This window comes from Acomys minous (assembly GCF_964271855.1).
Source record: "Acomys minous genome assembly, chromosome: 18".
Taxonomy (NCBI): domain Eukaryota; kingdom Metazoa; phylum Chordata; class Mammalia; order Rodentia; family Muridae; genus Acomys; species Acomys minous.
The window spans coordinates 67355923-67375694 of NC_140501.1; the positions used below are offsets into that span (position 1 = coordinate 67355923).

General features: G+C 42.2%; 2 protein-coding genes across 2 annotated transcripts; both read left to right on the forward strand.

Moving 5' to 3' along the window:
• Window positions 1-2080: 2080 nt before the first annotated feature.
• Window positions 2081-7117, forward strand: LOC311589063 (olfactory receptor 4E1-like). The gene is made up of 2 exons (XM_084767363.1): window positions 2081-2202; window positions 6044-7117. The coding sequence occupies exon 2, from the start codon at window positions 6056-6058 to the stop codon at window positions 6986-6988; it is 933 nt and encodes a 310-aa protein (XP_084623489.1). The 5' UTR covers window positions 2081-2202; window positions 6044-6055; the 3' UTR covers window positions 6989-7117.
• Window positions 7118-12526: 5409 nt separating this feature from the next.
• Window positions 12527-16210, forward strand: LOC311589069 (olfactory receptor 4E1; the record flags this gene model as incomplete). The annotated part of the gene is made up of 2 exons (XM_084767371.1): window positions 12527-12650; window positions 15266-16210. The coding sequence occupies exon 2, from the start codon at window positions 15278-15280 to the stop codon at window positions 16208-16210; it is 933 nt and encodes a 310-aa protein (XP_084623497.1). The 5' UTR covers window positions 12527-12650; window positions 15266-15277.
• Between the last annotated feature and the right edge of the window lie 3562 nt (window positions 16211-19772).

Sequence of the window (19772 nt, forward strand, 5' to 3'; positions counted from 1 at the left end):
ACAATAGGGTTGCTATAGATAACTCCACATATTTCTTAATTGCTACAAGACAAAACTGAGAATGTTTTGAGTATAAAGAATTGTTAAATACTTGAGAAGAGAGTGGATATGTATAATCAGATATATACATTATATAAATAAACACACACCAAACATGGCATGGTACCTCACAACATGTATAGTGTGTGTGTGAGTGTGTGTGTGTGAGTGAGTGTGTGTGTGCGTGGGGGGTGAGTGTATGTGTGTGTGTGTATGTGTGTGTGTGTGTGTGTGTGTGTGTGTGTGTGTGTCACAGATAGCTAAGAGTAAATTAACCAGGTGTGGTAGCACATGCTTTTAATCTCAGCATTCTGAAGGCAGGAGAATTGCTATGAGTTCAATGTCAGCCTGGTTACAAAGTAAATTCCAGGACAGCCAGGGCTATACCACAGAGAAACACTGTCTCAAAAATCCAAAGATAAATCTAAATTTTAATTACTTGTAGAGGGCCTGGGTTTGGTTCCCAGCACCCAAGTGGTTGCTCAGAACCTACAGTAACTCCTGTTCCAGGGGATCTGACACTCTCTTCTGATCTCCTTGGGTACCAAGCATACATTTGGTGCACAGACATACATGCATGCAACACTCATCCATGAAAAATAATGAATTGTAAAAATACACACATTTAATTTTATAAAATAGTATGATCCTTATCTCTCCATATTGCATTCTTCTTCACAAATTTAAAAACCAACCTCATTAGAGCTAAAGAAAAGAGAAAGCAAAATGAGAGCCAAGGTAAGAGGTTCTGATTTACACAAGATAGTTACTATTGTCTGAAATAACAAATACTTGAATCCAAAAATACTGACATTAGGTTTCAATATTTGTTTCACTTTTTGCCTAAAGCTCATATTTTATAAGGAACAGTAAATGCCACCTGCTTTGCAAATATCTCAAAAGTTTAAAATGTCTGCATTTTATTCTTATTAATTTGGTTTGGTGGAATAAGTACATGCCATAGCATACATGTAGAGGTCAGAGTGCTCCAATTCTGTGACACTGGTTTTCTCTGTCAACATTTAAGTACACACCAGGAATCAAATTCAGCTTGGCAAGCTTATATGGCAAGGCTTTACTCCACTGAGCCATCTTGCTGGCCCTACCCATGCCTTATGAAGAAGAAACTAAGTCTCAGAGATGGGAGGCATTTCCTAAAACTCATACATCTAGGACTTTAAAAATGCACCCAGACAATCTAGCTCCCAGAAGAGGCACATACGCCATAAGAGGGCCGACCAGCCCTCACATCCATATGCATACACTTCTCATATCTGTGTTTTCACATAAATTAAGTAAGAAAACCCAGAGCCATCATCTAGAAATTACCTTTTCACATCAGATCACTAAATACTAGTAGGTAATTTAATTGTACACAATATGCCCCAAAGAGCTATGAGTTCGAGTCCTCGTTTTCCTCATTAGACTCTCTCAGCGACAGACACCAAGGCTATTACATCAGCTGCCACAAAGTTAACTTTGTCTAACTAGTAAATTGGCAAGCTGACATCACTGTTTGGATGATTCCCTGGAAATAAAGCCTGGGTATTTCAGGTAGAGTGACACCTGTGCAACAGCTGCCAGGCACAGCTCTTTGCTTCCCTCATGATTCCCTTTCAGGGCTTAAGCATTGAATATTCCATCCAGAATGGATGATACAGCTTGCACAGACGACACAAGACCCTTTGGACACACTGGTGTCCCGAGCACATTGTCCTGATAAGCTGGGACAACTGTGGAACTGGTTTCCCATAGCTCTCAGTCCCCACTCATCAGGAGGTCTGAAAAAATACACAACAGACACACTGCTTTTACACCACAGCCTCAGTCAACTGCTCACCATCCCAGGACTCTGACTGCAGAATTGCCTGCATAGTGAAGAAGGACAAAAGTACAGATACAAAAGTATGATTTTGGCAGAAATTCAAAGCTAGTGCCTTGGTGCCCTGACTTATGACCAAGTGTGAACAGGCTCTCTAGGGAACCTCAGGGCTTCTCACCCTCTTCAGAGACAGAAAATCAATGCACACCAGGTCTTCTGACTACCCAACCTCAAGGAAGTTCTTCCTTCTTCTGCTGGAAGATAACTGTCACTACACTCAAACTGCAGGACAGAAGATTCAGATAATTTTGAAGGGACTGAGAGAATCTGAAAACACTCAGGTGAGATTTAAAGATATTTTAACTTTATTCTTATTTCGCTCTTAACCATCATCTCCTGAAATGTGTGGTTTCATGCACCATACGTTTTTAGATTTATTTAGTTTATCTTACATATGTGTTTTTGTCTACATGTATATGTATGAACCATGTCAGTTCCTGGTGTCCATGGGGGTGAGAAGAAGGCTCCAGACACTGTGGAACTAATGATACTGGCCCTGGGAACGGAGGCCAGGTCCTCCACAAGGGTGACGAGCGCTTTTAGCTCTCTCCAGCCTGTATTCTTAGCATCAGTTATTTGATGTCCTGAGCCACCATGTTTTCCAAAGCATTCTTCCCATGTGTGTGCAGAAGCACAAGAAAATGCTGGTAGGAGGACAGGGTGAGTTAACAGGGCACATGCCCTTCCCACAAGGAGGAAGCAGAATTCTTTGACTCAGATTAGATACCACAAGATGAATTAAAATTCAACCCCTGCCCTTCAAGTTTCCATTTTAAAACAAGAAAAAAAAATGGCTGTAAGTCACTAATTTAAAATTTTGAAATAGTTTCCTATAGCAAAAACTGTTACATGCATGTTTTAAGAAAAGTGACAAAGTGTAATAATGTTAATCCATACTTGTGTAAAGAGGGTGCTGTAAATTCTAGGTGTTAATTGAAAGATCTCTGTGCAAAACTATCTTGCTTGTCACAGCTCTGTTTGGTTAGTGCTTCAGTTCAACACTACTGTTGGTCTTTATTTTGACATGAACAGCAAAAGTGGCCATTGTTTGCTCAAGGCGGGCATGATGAATAACAGGGAACATTATAAATGGCTGGAACAGAGGGGAATCTGCCCCTAGGCATGATGGGAAAACTCATTTGTCCAGAGGAGTCTAATCCTGAGGAATGCTATAAGATGGACAGCACAGGATTAGGGGGTCTGAGGACAAAGAGAGACAGGGTGAGCTATGGAAAGCTATCTGCAAAGATGGCAGGATTGAGTAGGCCTGAGAAATGGGGTTCCCTAAAGAGCATACCCTACGCTGACTCAGAACACCCAAGAGAAGAAAGAGGTCATGAAAACCCCCCTCTGTGCTCTCCTATTATGCTGGTCCCACAGAAGTTCAGAGTGGTGGTAGAGTGGATAAAGCCAGGGGCCAGGAGACCTGAACCCTAGACCCAGGCATCACTGCAGTGCTGTGTTGCCTTGAGCCTGGGTAAGTGCTTTACCTCTGTATGCCCCGTTTTTGCCATTTATAAAATGGAAAAAAAAAACTCTAGGCTCTCAACTACCCTCAAGAATGTGACTATTAAATATAACATTCAATTGTTATTAAAAAGAAAAGGCACTGGCTGTTCTTGCAGATGACCTTATTACTTCCCCTTATTCACGGGGAAGTTCACAACCATCTGTAGCTCCAGTTACAGAAGAAGCTCATGCTCTCCTCTGGCTTCAACAGGCACCAGGCATGCACACAGTACACATAAATATGTGCAGACAAAACACCATGGACACAGAATAAAAGATAGATGGAGAGGTGATAGATAGATAGATGATAGATAGATAGATGATAGATAGATAGATAGATAGATAGATAGATAGATAGATAGATAGATAGATAATGGATACATACATACATACATACATACATACATACATACATACATACATACAATATTATAAAGTACCAGTGATAATTGGATCATAGGAAAGCTAATATAAAAGAAAGCAAAAGGGTTCCTCTGGATTTACTCATAAGCCTGTAAATCAAGCAACAGACTGAGAATCTGAAGAGCTGAGGATGATGCAGTCAATGCACAGATATTGCTAAGCCTGGACCCTCACAGGCAAGCCTGTCTGGAGCTTAGGGCTTCTAGGGTTTTTGAGCAGCCTTACGTAAAGATCTGCTCAGCAAGCATCACAGCTACATGGCCAGCTGACCAGCAGCGATGTGAATGGCTCTGATGCTCAGAAACTGACATCATGGACATTAGGCTCTCCGCACAGGGCAAAGCAACGTGGGGAAAAGTGATTGGAGCTAGTGAAAAGTACAATCAATGAGAAAACAATGAAAACATTTTCAAAGGCCGAGTTTATGGACCTTAGACCAAGTACCTACTTAATGTGAGGAGATCCTTAATCCATTTTGTGAGCTGGGTCTGATGGCAAACTCAAAACTCGGGAAGTGGAAACAGAAGCATCAGGAGTTCAAGGGCATCCTCATCTACATAGCGCAAGACTGGGCTATCTATCTGTCTCAAAAAATCTGTAACCTAAATATAAACACTGACACATTGCTTCAGTAAGTGAGAAATAGCTTGTTTGAATTCACTATTGCATTGTTCCCAAGGTCTGGGTTTAGAATCGAGTGAAGAAGCTGAAAGAAAAACAATTTTAGAGTGCAGGACATTTGTTAGGAAACCTCTAGGAATTGTCATCCTTGAAAGAAGAAAGCTTAGCTGGGCAAAGGGAGGAGTTTTCCTCCTCCTCTTCTGCAGTCTCAGGGACTCCATCAGGTCCATGACAGGGCTGGAGCCAGGATGGTCCATTACAGTCATCCGGACCTGGGGCAAGAGGAGCATCCTTTATTCCACCAGTGGCTGAACTGGGGCTGCCCTTCTGTGGTGTATACATAAGACACTTCTCAAAGCTGGATGGTGGGTCAATGCTGTCTGCTAGCAGCTCCCCCAGCGGTTGCTGGGATTGAACTCTCAGTCCTAGGAGGGTCTCTCCAGAGCATAGCACCCACTCACTGCAGACAGGGATTTATTTACCTTGCAGTCTGTTCCTTTGACTCAGTAGTAGATGTCAAAGAGCCAAAGCTATATTTGCTACACTATGGAGGAATGTCTATGCTTTAGTATGCCAGGACTGGCCCTTAACAGGATAAATGGGAAATAAAAGAATTTTTTAATTGTTTCATTTCCAAGAGTGTCTGTCTTACAACTAATTATCGCATAGGAAGACACTATTTTGGATCTGAAGAGCTTGGTCATAGCCCTCTGTTCTCCTTTGCTGCTTTTCTGTGATAATCCTAATGTTACAAAGCATCTGGACATAATTTAGACTTAGGAGAAGGTACCATATACAGACACGTAGGGGAATATCACACACGCATTTTTGGAAATAGTTTTTATCTATCTACACAAATACTTTTTTCTTTCTAGTCTAAGGCCACTTGAAGCCTCCAGTGGGGTAGGGCCCCTTACTGTTTTTATTTATTCATTTATTGTACATCTTGACCACAGTGTCCTTTCCCTCCTCTCCTCCCACTCCCTTCCCTCCCCTCCCTCCCAACACCCAGCATTCACTCCTTCTCTTCAGAAAAGGGCAGGCCTCCCATGGATATCAACTAGCCATGGCATACCGACCTCTCTTAGATGAGGCAACCCAGTGCAAAGAAAGGGTTCAAAAGGAAAGCAACAGAGTCAGAGACTGGCTCTGCTCCCACTGCTAGGAGTCGCAGAAGAAGATAAAGCTGCACGACTCTAACACGTGTGCACAGAGCCTAGGCCAGTCTCGTGCAGGCTCCTTAGTCAGTGGTTCAGTCTCTGAGTCCCTGTGAGGGCAAATTGGCTGATTCTGTGGGTTTTCTTGTAGTGTCCTTAACCCTTCTGGTCCCTAATGAGGATTTTTTAAAGAAAACAGAAGACAGAAGTTGTAGCTCAGAGTTGCCATCAAATCCCCAGCACCAAGGGATGAAGGAGGGAATGACAGGAAATAAAGGAAACACAAGATATTTGACCCACAAACTCCTGCTATAAATGAAGTCATAAGTGACCAAGTAATTAGGTGACCAAATGGTTGATGCAAATCTTAAATGTTACATTTGTCTCAAGTTTTTACTCTAATTTTTGACAGAGAACTAAAAGAATGGAAAAGGCCGGCCTCCTCAACCAAACTTCAGTGACGTCATTCCGGCTCAGAGGTTTATCTGTGAATCCGAAGGTACAGATGGCTGTGTTTGTCATGTTCCTCATTTTCTACGTCCTGACACTGATTGGTAACATCCTCATTGTCATAACGATCATGTATGACCGCCGGCTCCATACCCCCATGTACTTATTCCTCAGCAATCTGTCCTTTATTGATGTCTGCCATTCCACTGTCACTGTTCCAAAGATGCTCAGAGACACCTTGTCAGAAGAAAAGCTCATCTCTTTTGATGCCTGCGTGGTCCAGATATTCTTCCTGCACCTCTTTGCCTGCACAGAGATCTTCCTGCTTACTGTCATGGCCTATGATCGCTATGTGGCCATTTGTAAACCCTTGCAGTACATGACAGTGATGAACTGGAAGGTGTGTATGATACTGGCTGTGGCCCTATGGACAGCGGGGACCATCCACTCCATATCTTTTACCTCACTCACCATCAAGCTGCCCTATTGTGGTCCTGATGAGATTGACAACTTCTTCTGTGATGTACCTCAGGTGATCAAACTGGCTTGCACTGACACCCGCATCATTGAGATTCTCATTGTCTCCAACAGTGGGCTGATCTCTGTGGTGTGTTTTGTGATTATTGTAGTGTCCTACGCAGTCATTCTTGTGAGTCTGAGGCAACAGATCTCTGAAGGCAAGAGGAAAGCCCTGTCCACATGTGCAGCCCACCTCACCGTGGTCACGCTGTTTCTGGGACACTGTATCTTCATCTACTCACGCCCATCCATCAGCCTTCCAGAGGACAAGATTGTATCTGCTTTCTTTGCTGTTGTCACCCCTCTGCTGAACCCTGTAATCTATACTCTTAGGAATGAGGACATGAAGAGCTCCTTAAACAAGTTAATCAGGAGGAAAGAAAAATAAAAATGTGAAGTCCTTAGGATTCTTGGTGATTCAAATAAAAGAACCATCTACATATTGTATTCACCAGATGATATGACCTGTCACATTTTCTTCTGGCCCTATATCTAACAAACAAAGTAATTGTTGTGACTGGTAGCATCTTCCTCATTCTAGAAACTGTCATAGGCAGTGGGCACTTACTTAACTCTCTCTATAGAAGTAACATGATCATCTAACTACAAGGAAAAAGAAGCTCACACTGATCAAATAGCATGCTGAAAGTCACCCTGCTACAAACCATAAAGACAGGACTCAGGACGCCCAGAGTGTAACTCAGTGCAGGATGTATACTTGGCATACAGGAGGCCCTGGGTTCAATTCCCTAATTCACACACACACACACACACACACACACACACACACACACACACACCATGACAAGAGTCATGAGATTGGATTTCAAACCAGATCCATCGACCCACTACTGCTCCAAGAACTGCGAGAAAACACCAACTTGAATTCATCCTTTCATCCTACTATTACTGCTTTTCAACCAAGGAGCGATTGCATCATTCACCTCTGTTCTGTGTCCTGATGCTTGCGTAAATGACTCATCAAATGCAGGTAAATGAAAGAAAGAACGTTGGAGTATGGCTGGCGACAAACACATTGAGCCATTGACGTAGTAATACCCTTGAGAGTTTATTCAAATCTGTCATCAGACTAATGAAATGGGGACGTTTTATTTCTTATTTCACAAATGCTTACTGAGCATCAAATTTGTGCTGGATACTAGATTTGTAGTTGCAAATATACAGACACTCCTACATGGAGTATACAGTCTAGTAAAAGAAAAAAGAAAAACGTGAACAACTAAATGTAGTTAATGGCTTCAGTGAGGAAAAAGGAAGAGAAAACTGGGTGCCATGGGCAGGCAGCGGGAGTGAGCCCTGACTGAGTAGTCCAGAGAAGCCTCGCTGAGGAAGCCACATTACACCTGAGGCGTGAAACATGAAAAGAAGCCAGCCATGAGCAACAGACCCAGCCAACACTCCAGGCAGAGGAAACGACAGGTCAAAGACCCCTGTAGGGAGACTGCTTGTTCCACGATGTGACCATCACTGTGGTTATAGCCTGGATAGGAGGGCAGGCAGGCAGGAGATGGGCATTGGAGAAGTGAAAAGAAGAATTTCTGTGTTCACTTAAGGAGTTTAGAGTCTTTTCTGTACAATGAGAAGATGCCAGAATGTGGTAAGCAGAGCAATAACAAGTGACATGTGGCTTTTCTTAGGTAAAATTGATTTTGTTGTTGTTGTTGTTTATTTGGTTGGTTGGTTGGTTTCATTTGGTTGTTTCTTCAGGTTGTTCGAGATAAGGTTTGTCTGTGTAGTTTTGGCATGCTGGAACTCCCTCTGTAGACCAGGCTGGCCTCAAACTCATATAGATCCACCTGCCTCTGCCACCCAAGTGCTTGAATGAAAGGCGTGTGCCACTACTGGCCGGCTTATTGTTATTTTTATAACAACCAAGCAAAGAAACAAAAAAAAAGTAGTTTTTCTGCTTACCCCATTTCAAATCTTCAGGTTGTATGGAAAAGACAGTAAATTCCTTCCATGTAGCTGAGCCTGACCTTAAACTCCTGATCCTTTTGCCTCCAAGACCCAGACACTCGAGTTACAGGCATGAGACACCAGGCCTGGTTGTTCTATTGATTATGCAGAGAATTAACCCAACTAAGCATTTATTGCTAAACTACTAACAGCCACTTAATGTTGCTTCAAGGGCTCAAAGAGAACACCAAGATGAGTACATGGTCTATATGCAGCCCCTTTAATGTGTTTGGAGTGGCATGCACCACAGCAAAGTGGCATGCGACAAGTGGAATTGGCAAAGAGAGAACTGTGTCTCATGTATATAATATATAATAATATTGACCTTCCAGGAAAGATGTGCCCACTGGCATAATAGCGGTAAGACTATTGTGAGATAAGTAATATATATACCAAATACCAATATATATTTACCAAGTACCAAATACCAAGTATCAAATAAATATACATTACCAAATATATATAAATTACAGTGTGAGGCATGGTATACTTCTCCATGAGTTTTCACTCTTGGAAGTCCCAAGGTCTCAAAATAAACACTAGCCCTTTGCTACCTACCATAACTACATAGTAAGAAGCTAATACTGAAAATATCACACATTTTGGCTACAGGGCATAGGGAAATTAATCTGAAAATGATTAAGAAATTTTACTCCTTGCTGGCTAGCCTTCATAGTGCTTGAAGATGCTATGCCTGATGGTGGCAGAGAAACAATGTCAGTGGATTAGCCCAGTGCTGAACCTTGCATGTTACAATATTGATCTTCCAGGCAAGACGTTCCCACTGGAGTCATAATGAAATGGCTATTGTGGGATAAGTAATAGCTTTCTGGCTGGGTTGGATGTCAGTTCCACAGGAGAAATTGTCATTTATGCTACGATAGCCTGAGAAGTAGCTCATGACCAAAGAGGTCAGAGGCCCTAAGGGAGAACTTGCTGTTGTTAGTTTGCTCAGTGGCCATACTGTCTAATTGTCTTCCAAATATTTTTTGTTTTACCCATAGAGCTGGCCTGCTCTGAACATGGGTCAGACAGGCTTCTTTCCACAGTGAGCAGAAGTCAACACAAAAGTGTAGAATTAGTCAAAGCCCTGAGAATAAGGGATCAATGGGCCAACCCTATGTAGGACAGCATTACCACATCCCATCAGGGAACACCTCAGAAGAAGAGACAGAAAAAAATGTAAGAGCTGGATGATGAGGAGAGGTGCTGTAAAATTCTGTTTTCTATGTTTGACATAGCTAATGCTCTTATCAGCGCACAGAGACTATGCTTACCTGCACAAGATCAAGCCAGCTAAAACTCTGTCATAGATAGAGCAAGGTAATCTCCAGGCTATGACCCTTAGTAAGGGGCTATTAACCATCCACAGCTTCTGAAAGAGGGAAAATCATTATTTTAGAGAGTGTGGCCAATAGTAGATTTCCCATTCTCCAGTGGGTGATCCCACACCCATGTGCATATATAGGTAGACCTAACTGAACTTAGTGGCTTTTCGAAAAAAAAAATAGAAATGAAGTTGGGAAGACACATTGGGGAATACTTGGGGAATGAGAGGAGAAAATGTGGAATGATATGATCATAAATCATTGTATACATCTATGAGATCTTCAATAATAAAAACAAATTGTATTAAATAAAATAAATTCTTCTAACAACAAAAAGACCACCAGTATGCATTTATTGCTGAATTATACAAAAACTTTAAAGAAGAACACCAATCCTTCTGAAACTGTTGCATAAAATTAGAACAGGAGGGACTTTACCAAACTCTTCCACAAAAACACTATTATTCTAACACCAAAGTAAAATAACACACACACACACACACACACACACACACACACACACACACACACACGTGCGCATGCGCCTTAGCTGCCCCTGCCCCTCAGCGGCTGCGGCATTCCAGTACTTTGGAGAGCACACCCTGCACCACGCCTGAGCAGCAGAGTAGAGCTGGTCCTGGAGAGGGATTGGGAGTATAGCACAGCAAAGTAGGGGAGCCATCCCAGAGGACATGCGTGTGTAAGTGCTGACCCCACTGTTCAGCTGCCTTGAGGTGGCATGGCACAAGAGAAATGCCCCCCAACCCCCACCCAACAGACACCAAGCTGCTATAGGTAATTCTACATATTCTTAGTTGCTAGGAGACAGAACTTTGAATGCTTTGACTATAAGGAGATGATAAATATTTGGTGAGGAGGTGGATATGTATAATTAGATATGTACATTACATAAAATATATGCAGATCAAATATGACATGCTAATTCATAACATATTTAATTTATGTGTGGCATGAATAAGTTAAAAACACATTTAAAGGGCTGGAGAGATACCTTAATCCTTAAAGCACTGGCTGCTATTGCTCAAGACCTGCGCCCTGTGTCTATCACCCACATGGTTGCTCAGAACTGTCAGTAACTCAATTCCAGGAGATCTGACATCGTCTTCTGAATTCTGTGGGTACCAAGCATACGTGTGGTGCACAGACATGCATGCGGGCAGAAATTCATATACATATATTTGATAACTCTTAAAATATATTTTTAATCACTGCAATCTTCATTTCTCCACTTTGTATTCTTCACCAATTTAAACACCAACCCCATATAGCTAATGCAAAGAGGAAGCAAAAGGAGAACCAAGGCAAGAAATACTAATCTACACAAGAAATTTGCTGTTCTCTAAAATGACAAATATTTGAGGCCAAAAATATTGACAGTAGGTTGTGCTTTGTTTCACTTTTTGCCTGAAATACATGTTTCGTGTAATCAGCAAATGCCACATGATTGGCTAATATCTCAAAAGTTCTAAAATTTTTGCATTTTGTTCTAGTTATACATATACATGTATGTGGGGGTGTGCGATAACATACATGTAGAGGTCAGAGTTCTCCCATTTTGTGACATCGGTTCTCTCCATTCATATTTAAGTATGTCCCAGGAATCAAAATCAGCTTGGCAAGCTTACATGGCAAGGCTTTACCCCACTGAGCCATCTTGCTGGCCCAATCTATGTTGTACAGAGAAGAAAGTAAGTCTCAGAAATGGGACGCACTTCCCAAAATTCATACATCTAGGACTTTAAAAATGCACCCAGACAATCTAGCTCCCAGAAGAGGCACATACGCCGTAAGAGGGCCGACCAGCCCTCACATCCGTATGCATACACTTCTCATATCTGTGTTTTCATATAAATTAGTAAGAAAATCCAGACACGTCATCTAAAAATTACCTCTTCACATCAGATTACTAAATACTAGTAGGTAATTTAATTGTACACAATATGCCCCAAAGAGCTATGAGTTCAAGTCCTGGTTTTCCTCATTAAACTTTCTCAGTGACAGACACCAAGGCTATTACATCAGCTGCCACAAAGTTAACTTTGCCTAACTAGTAAATTGGCAAGCTGACATCACTGTTTGGATGATTCCCTGGAAATAAAGCCTGGGTATTTCAGGTAGAGCAACACCTGTGCAACAGCTGCCAGGCACAGCTCTTTGCTTCCCTCATGATTCCCTTTCAGGGTTTAAGCGTTGAATATTCCATCTGGAATGAGTGATACAGCTTGCACAGATGACACAAGACCCTTTGGACGCACTGGTGTTCCAAGTACATTGTCCTGATAAGCTGGGACAACTGTGGAACTGGTTTCCCATAGCTCTCAGTTCCCACTCATCAGGAGGTCTGAAAAAATACACAACAGACACACTGCTTTTACACCACAGCCTCAGTCAACTGCTCACCATCCCAGGACTCTGACTGCAGAATTGCCTGCATAGTGAAAGAAGGACGAAAGTACAGATACAAAAGTATGATTTTGGCAGAAACTCAAAGCTAGTGCCTCTGTACCTTGACTTATGACCAAGTGTGAACAGGCTCTCCAGGGAACCTCAGGGCTTCTCACCCTCTTCAGAGACAGAAAATCAATACACACAAAGTCTTCTGACTGTCCAACCTCAAGGAAGTTCTTCCTTCTTCTGCTGGAAGATAACTGTCACTACATTCAAACTACAGGACAGAAGATTCAGATATTTTTTAAGAGACCGAGAGAATCTGAAAACATTCAGGTGAGATTTAAAGATAATTTTAATTTTATTCTTAATTTGCTCTTAACCATCATCTCCTACATTTTCCTGAAATGTGTAGTTTAAATGCACCATATATTTTTAGATTTATTTAGCTCACCTTATGTGTGTAAGTCTTCTGTCTGCATGTGTGTGTATGTAGCGTGTGAGTCCCTGGTGCCCACGGAGGTCAGATGGAGATGTCAGATACTGTGGAACTGGAAATGCGGGTGCTCAGAACCAAGCCCAAGTCCCCTACAAGAATGACAAGTATTTTAACTGTTGAGCCATCTCTCAAGCCCATGTTTTTGACATCATATATTTGATGTCATTAGACACCATGTTTTCCAAAGCATTCTTCCCATGAGTGTGCAGAAGCACAAGAAAATGCTGGCAGGAGGACAGGGTGAGTTAGCAGGGCACATGCCCTTCCCACAAGGAGGAAGCAGAATTCTTTGACTCAGAACAAATATCACATGATGAATTAAAAGTCAACCCCTGCCCTTCAAGTTTCCATTTTAAAACAAGAAAATTATGGCTGTAAGTCACTAAATAAGAAGTTGAAATAGTTTCCTATAGCAAAAACTGTTAAACGCATGTTTTAAGAAAAGTGACAAAGTGAAATGTTAATCCATAGTTGTGTAAAGAAGTTGCTGTAAATTCTAACATAACACCAGTCTGATTTTTTTTAAGGTGTTAATTGAAAGATCTCTGTGCAAAACTATCTTGCTTGTCACCGCTCTATTTGGTTAGTGCCTCTGTTTGACACTACTATTGGTCTTTATTTTGACATGAACAGCAAAAGTGGCCATTGTTTGCTCAAGGCGGGCATGATGAATAACAGGGAACATTATAAATGACTGGAACAGAGGGGAATCTGCCCCTAGGCATGATGGGAGAACTCATTTGTCCAGAGGAGTCTAATCCTGAGGAATGCTATAAGATGGACAGCACAGGATTAGGGGGTCTGAGGACAAAGAGAGACAGGGTGAGCTATGGAAAGCTATCTGCAAAGATGGCAGGATTGAGCAAGCCTGAGAAATGGGGTTCCCTAAAGAGCATACCCTAAGCTGACTCAGAACACCCAAGAGAAGAAAGAGGTCATGAAAACCCCCCTCTGTGCTCTCCTATTATGCTGACTCCACAGAACTTCAGAGTGATGGTAGAGTGGATAAAGCCTGGGGCCAGGAGACCTGAACCCTAGACCCAGGCATCACTGCAGTGCTGTGTAGCCTTGAGCCTGGGTAAGTGCTTTACCTCTCTATGCCCCAATTTTACCATTTGTAAAATGAGGGAAAAGTAAGCTCTCAACTCCCTTCAAGAACTACAATCCTGTTGCTCTTATATATAAGATACAGTTGTCATTTTTTTAAGTAATGGAGGTGGAGAGAGATCTCAGAAGTTAACTTCACTGGCTGCTCTTACAGAGGATCTAATTGCTAGCACCCACCACACAGTTTATAACCGTCTGTAACTCTGATTCCAAAAGAATCTGATGCCCACTTCTGGCTTCCCCAGGCACCAGTCAAGCTCATGATTCACATTATGTACATACAAAACACCCATGCACATAGAATAGATAATTAAGAGAGATAGATACAGAGAGAGAGAGAGAGAGAGAGAGAGAGAGAGAGAGAGAGAGAGAAGAGGCAGGAAGGCACACAGACAGACAGACAGAACTCCTCTGGATATACTCATAAGCCAGTAGTAAATCAAGAAACAGACTGAGAATCTGAAGAGCTGAGGATGATGCAGTCAATACACAGATGGTGCTAAGCCTGGACCTTCTCAGGCAAGCCTGTATGGAACTTAGGGCTTCTAGGGTTTGCGCAGCCTTACCCAAAGATCTGCTCAACCACAGCTACATGACCAGCTGACCAGCAGCAATGTGAATGGCTCTGACCCTCAGAAACTGACATCATGGACATTAGGTTCTCAGCACAGGGCAAAGCAACATGGAAAAAAGTGATTGGAGCTAGTGAAAAGTACAATCAACATGAAACCATTTTCAAAGGCAGAGTTTATGGATCTTAGACCAAGTACCTACTTAATGTGAGGAGAACCTTAATCCATTTTGTGAGCTGGGTCTGATGGCAAACTCAGAACTCAGGAAGTGGAAACAGAAGCATCAGGAGCTCAAGGGCATCCTCATCTACATAGCAAAAGACTAGACTATTTGAGAGTCTGTTTCAAAAACAAATAAAAATAAAATAAAAAGCCTATAACCTAAATCTAAAACCTGATTCATTGTTTCAGTAAGTGTTTGGGGTCTCCAACTCCCTCTTCAAGGTGGTTTTTAACTTCCTAATAAATCAAGGCTCATTGTTGCATTGTTGCCAAGGTATGTGTTTAGTTTCTAGTGAAGATGCCGAAAGAGAATAATTTTTCTTAAGAAATACAAAAGGAAATAAAGCACTTGATATGTTTGAGTTGCTAGCAAATCCCCAGCATCAAGGGAGGAATGAGGTGGGAAGAAAACAGGAAATAAACACAATATATTTGACCTACAAGTTATAGATATAGATGAAGTCATAAGTGACCAAGTAATTAGGTGACCAAACGGCTTGCAAATCTTAAATGTTACATTTGTCTCAAGTTTTTACTCTAATTTTTGACAGAGAACTAAAAAAATGGAAAAGGCCGTCCTCCTCAACCAAACTTCAGTGACGTCATTCCGGCTCAGAGGTTTATCTGTGAATCCGAAGGTACAGATGGCTGTGTTTGTCATGTTCCTCATTTTCTACGTCCTGACACTGATTGGCAACATCCTCATTGTCATAACGATCATGTATGACCGCCGGCTCCATACCCCCATGTATTTCTTCCTCAGCAATCTGTCCTTTATTGATGTCTGCCATTCCACTGTCACTGTTCCAAAGATGCTCAGAGACACCTTGTCAGAAGAAAAGCTCATCTCTTTTGATGCCTGCGTGGTCCAGATGTTCTTCCTGCACCTCTTTGCCTGCACGGAGATCTTCCTGCTTACTGTCATGGCCTACGATCGGTATGTGGCCATTTGTAAACCCTTGCAGTACATGACAATGATGAACTGGAAGGTGTGTGGGCTGCTTGCAGGGGCCCTGTGGACCGGGGGCACCATCCACTCCATATCCCTCACCTCACTCACCATCAAGCTGCCCTACTGTGGTCCTGATGAGATTGACAACTTCTTCTGTGATGTACCTCAGGTGATCAAACTGGCTTGCACTGACACCCGCATCATTGAGATTCTCATTGTCTCCAACAGTGGGCTGATCTCCGTGGTGTGTTTTGTGGTTCTTGTAGTGTCCTACGCAGTCATCCTCGTGAGTCTGAGGCAACAGATCTCTGAAGGCAAGAGGAAAGCCCTGTCCACATGTGCAGCCCACCTCACCGTGGTCACGCTGTTTCTGGGACACTGTATCTTCATCTACTCACGCCCATCCACCAGCCTTCCAGAGGACAAGGTTGTATCTGTGTTTTTCACTGCTGTCACCCCTCTGCTGAACCCTATAATCTACACCCTTAGGAATGAGGACATGAAGAGTGCCTTAAACAAGTTAATCAGGAGGAAAGAAAAGTGAAAATTTTGATGTCCTTAGAATTCTTGGTGATCCAAATCTACATATTGTATTCACCAGATGATATGACCTGTCACATTTTCTTCTGGCCCTATATCTAACAATCAAAGTAAATACTGTGACTGGTAGCATCTTTCTCATTCTAGAAACTGTCATAGGCAGCGGGCACTTACTTAACTCTCTCTATAGGAGTAACATGATCATCTAACTACAAGGAAAAGGAAGCTCACACTGAGCAAATAGCATGCTGAACATCACCCTGCTACAAAACCATAAAGACAGGACTCAGGGGGCTCAGAGTGTAGCTCAGTGCAAGATGTGTACTTGTCATACAGGAGGCCCTGGGTTCAATTCCCTAATTCACACACACACACACACACACACACACACACACACACACACACACTATGACAAGAGTTATGAGACTGTATTTCAAACTAGATCCATCAACCCACTATTGCTCCAAGGGAGAAAATACCAACTTGAATTCTATTGTTGCTTTTCAATTAACCATCAACCTAAACAACACCAGATTTCCGGACGCCCTTCCCCTGCTCACCTATTTATCCTGATGCCTAAATGACTTATCAAACGCATGTAAATGAACCAAACAACATTAAAGTATGCCTGGCAACAAAGAAAGAATTTGAACCTTTGAAGTAACTAATTTTCTTGAGAGTTTATTGAAATCTTTAATCAGACTAATGTAATTGGGGACACTTTATTTCTTATTTTACAAATGCTTACTGAGCACCAAATTTGTGCTGGATACTAGATTTGTAGTTGTAAATATATAAACACTCCTACATGGAGTATACAATCTAGTACCAAAAAGAAAAAAAAACAAAAAGCAAACATGTGAACTACTAAATGTAGTTATAGATGTAGTGAGAAAGAACAGGATGAGTGCTGTGGACAGGCAGAGGTGGTGGCCTACACTGAGCAGTCCAGAGAAGCCTCTTTTTTTTAATATATTTTATTAATTTACTCATATTATATCTCAATGGTTGTTCCATCCCTGTACCCTCCCATTCCTCCCTCCCTCCCATTTTCCCCTTACTTGCCTCCCCTATGACTGTGACTGAGGGGGACCTCCTCCCCCTGTATAAACTTATAGGGTATCAAGTCTCTTCTTGGTAGCCTGCTATCCTTCCTTTGAGTGCCACCAGGCCTCCCCATCCAGGGGACGTGGTCAAATATGGGGCACCAGAGTTCGTGTGAAAGTCAGACCCAACTCTCCACTCAACTGTGGAGAATGTCCTGTCCATTGGGTAGATCTGGGTATGGGTTCAAAGTTTACTGCACATATTGTCCTTGGCTGGTGTCATAGTTTGAGCAGGACCCCTGGGCCCAGATCTGCCCATCATAATGTTCTTCTTGTAGGTTTCTAGGACCCTCTGGATCCTTCTATTTCCCCATTCTCCCAAGACAGTTAGAAAAGTGGGGAAGAGCCTGGAACACAGAGAAGCCTCTTAAAGGAAGAGGTTTCACACATAATGTGTGAAACATGAAAAGAAGCCAGCCACGAAAAATAAAAGCATCAAACACCCAGGCAGAAGAAATAACAGAAATAAAATGCTCTGTAAGGAGACTGATTGTTTCAAGAAGTGACAACCACTGTGGTTATGGCCTACATAGGAGGGCAGGCTCACAGAAAAGAGGCATTGGAGAAATGGAAAAAAACTTAAAGGGTTTAGAGTCTTTTCCGTACAATCAGAAGATGCCATAATGAGGTAAGCAGAGAAATGTGAAGTGACATGTGGATTTTGTTAGGTAAAATTGATTTTTGTTGTTGTTTTTTGTTCATTTGGTTGGTTGGTTTCTGTTTGTTTGTCTCTGTTGTTCAAGATAGGGTTTCTCTGTTTAGTTTTGGATGTGCTAGAAATCACTCTGTAGACCAGGCTGGCCTCGAACTCATAGAGACCCACCTGCCTCTGCCTCTTGAGTGCTGAGATTAAAAGCGTGCACCACCCATGTTTATTGTTGGATTTGTTTTGTCATTGTTCTTGTTGTTGTTGTTTGGGGGTCAGTTTTTTAGAGACAGAGTTTCTCTGACCAGGCTGGTCTCGAACTCATAGAGATCATCCTACCCCTGCCTTCCCGAGTGATGGAATTACAGGCATAAACCATCGCACCAGTTTGTTGCTGTTTTTGAGATAGACTTTAACGTAACTCAGCCTGGCCTTAAACTCCTGATCCTCTGGCCTCCAAGTCCCAGGCACTGGAGTTACAGGCATGAGTCAGGGTTGGTCTACTGATTATGCAGAGAATTAACCCAACCAAACATTTATTGCTAAAACTACTAATGGTCACTTAATGTTGCTTCAAGGGCTCAAAGAGAACACCAAGTTGAGTTCATGGTCTGTATGCAGCCCCTTTAATGTGTTTGGAGCGGCATGCACCGCAGCAAAGTGGCATGCGACAAGTGGAATTGGCAAACAAAGAATTGTGTCTCATATACTTATTTATAAACAGTAAGTGGCTGGGCACGGTGGCACCAGCTGTCATCCCAGCACTTGGGAGGTAGAGGCAGGGGGATCAGGACTTCACACTCAGTCTGAGATACTCGCTGACTTTATGGTTAGCCTGGACTACATAAAAACCTATATGAAGGAACATAAGATGTTGGGAATAAAACATTCACTGTGACTCCGCCAGTCAGGGTCACACTGCAGTTCAGCAGGGATCTCCTGAGCCATCCGCCATCAGTGAGGATGCCATTAATAAACCCCTGGGCCAAAACAACTATCTCTACTTGTAATGGTCTTTTTGCCAGCATATGTGTTAGGTGATTGAAGTGTCAAAAGCTCTAGCTATGCAGGCATTGGGTAGAGGTGGGGAGCTTTTGAGGGAGCACATGTTAATTTCCCACAGACACATCAGTTCATTAGTACCATGCTTGCTTTCCCCAAACACCACTCCCTGGATAGCGTTACACCATATCTGTCCTTCTGCCTGGTGTGATACTTGAGGCAAGTTTTAACATCATAGGGTTTGTATAAAACAAATGTCCTTTTCTTCTAGGCAATGATAGATATGAAATAGCTTTCCAACGAGCACAAACAGAGCCCCTGTATGCAATCAGCAGAGGAACGCATGCTGTTTGATAGAAAGGCAACATCAGCCAGTGTTTCCTAGCAGCCACTGAAGCTGTGAATGCTCACCTGTTGTCAATTATGTTAATTTTCCCAATTCTCTGAAGGAGTAAAATAAAACATTATTCTCCATTTCACAGAAACTACTTCAGACTCAGACAAAAGATAAAAAATGTGTTTAGTTACTTGGTAAACAATAAAATGAAAATATATTGACTTTTTGCTTTTTTGAGACAGGATCTCCTGTAGCCCAGGCTCTCTTAAAATGCACTACATAGCTGAGGCTAGCCTTTTATTCACTATGCCCTCACCCTCACATCTCAGGAGCTATGCTTACAAGCATGGGACACCTTGAATACCTCAAAAGATCTTGACTTTTGTTCAGTTGCTTTTTCTCCAACCACTGAATTTCTCAGGCAGTGACAGTATCCTTTGCAATGAAACAACTGATATTTTAATAGTGCCACAAA

Excerpts from the sequence above, each read along its gene's own strand:
- LOC311589063 (XM_084767363.1), top strand. The coding sequence starts at position 6,056 with ATGGAAAAGGCCGGCCTCCTCAACCAAACTTCAGTGACGTCATTCCGG.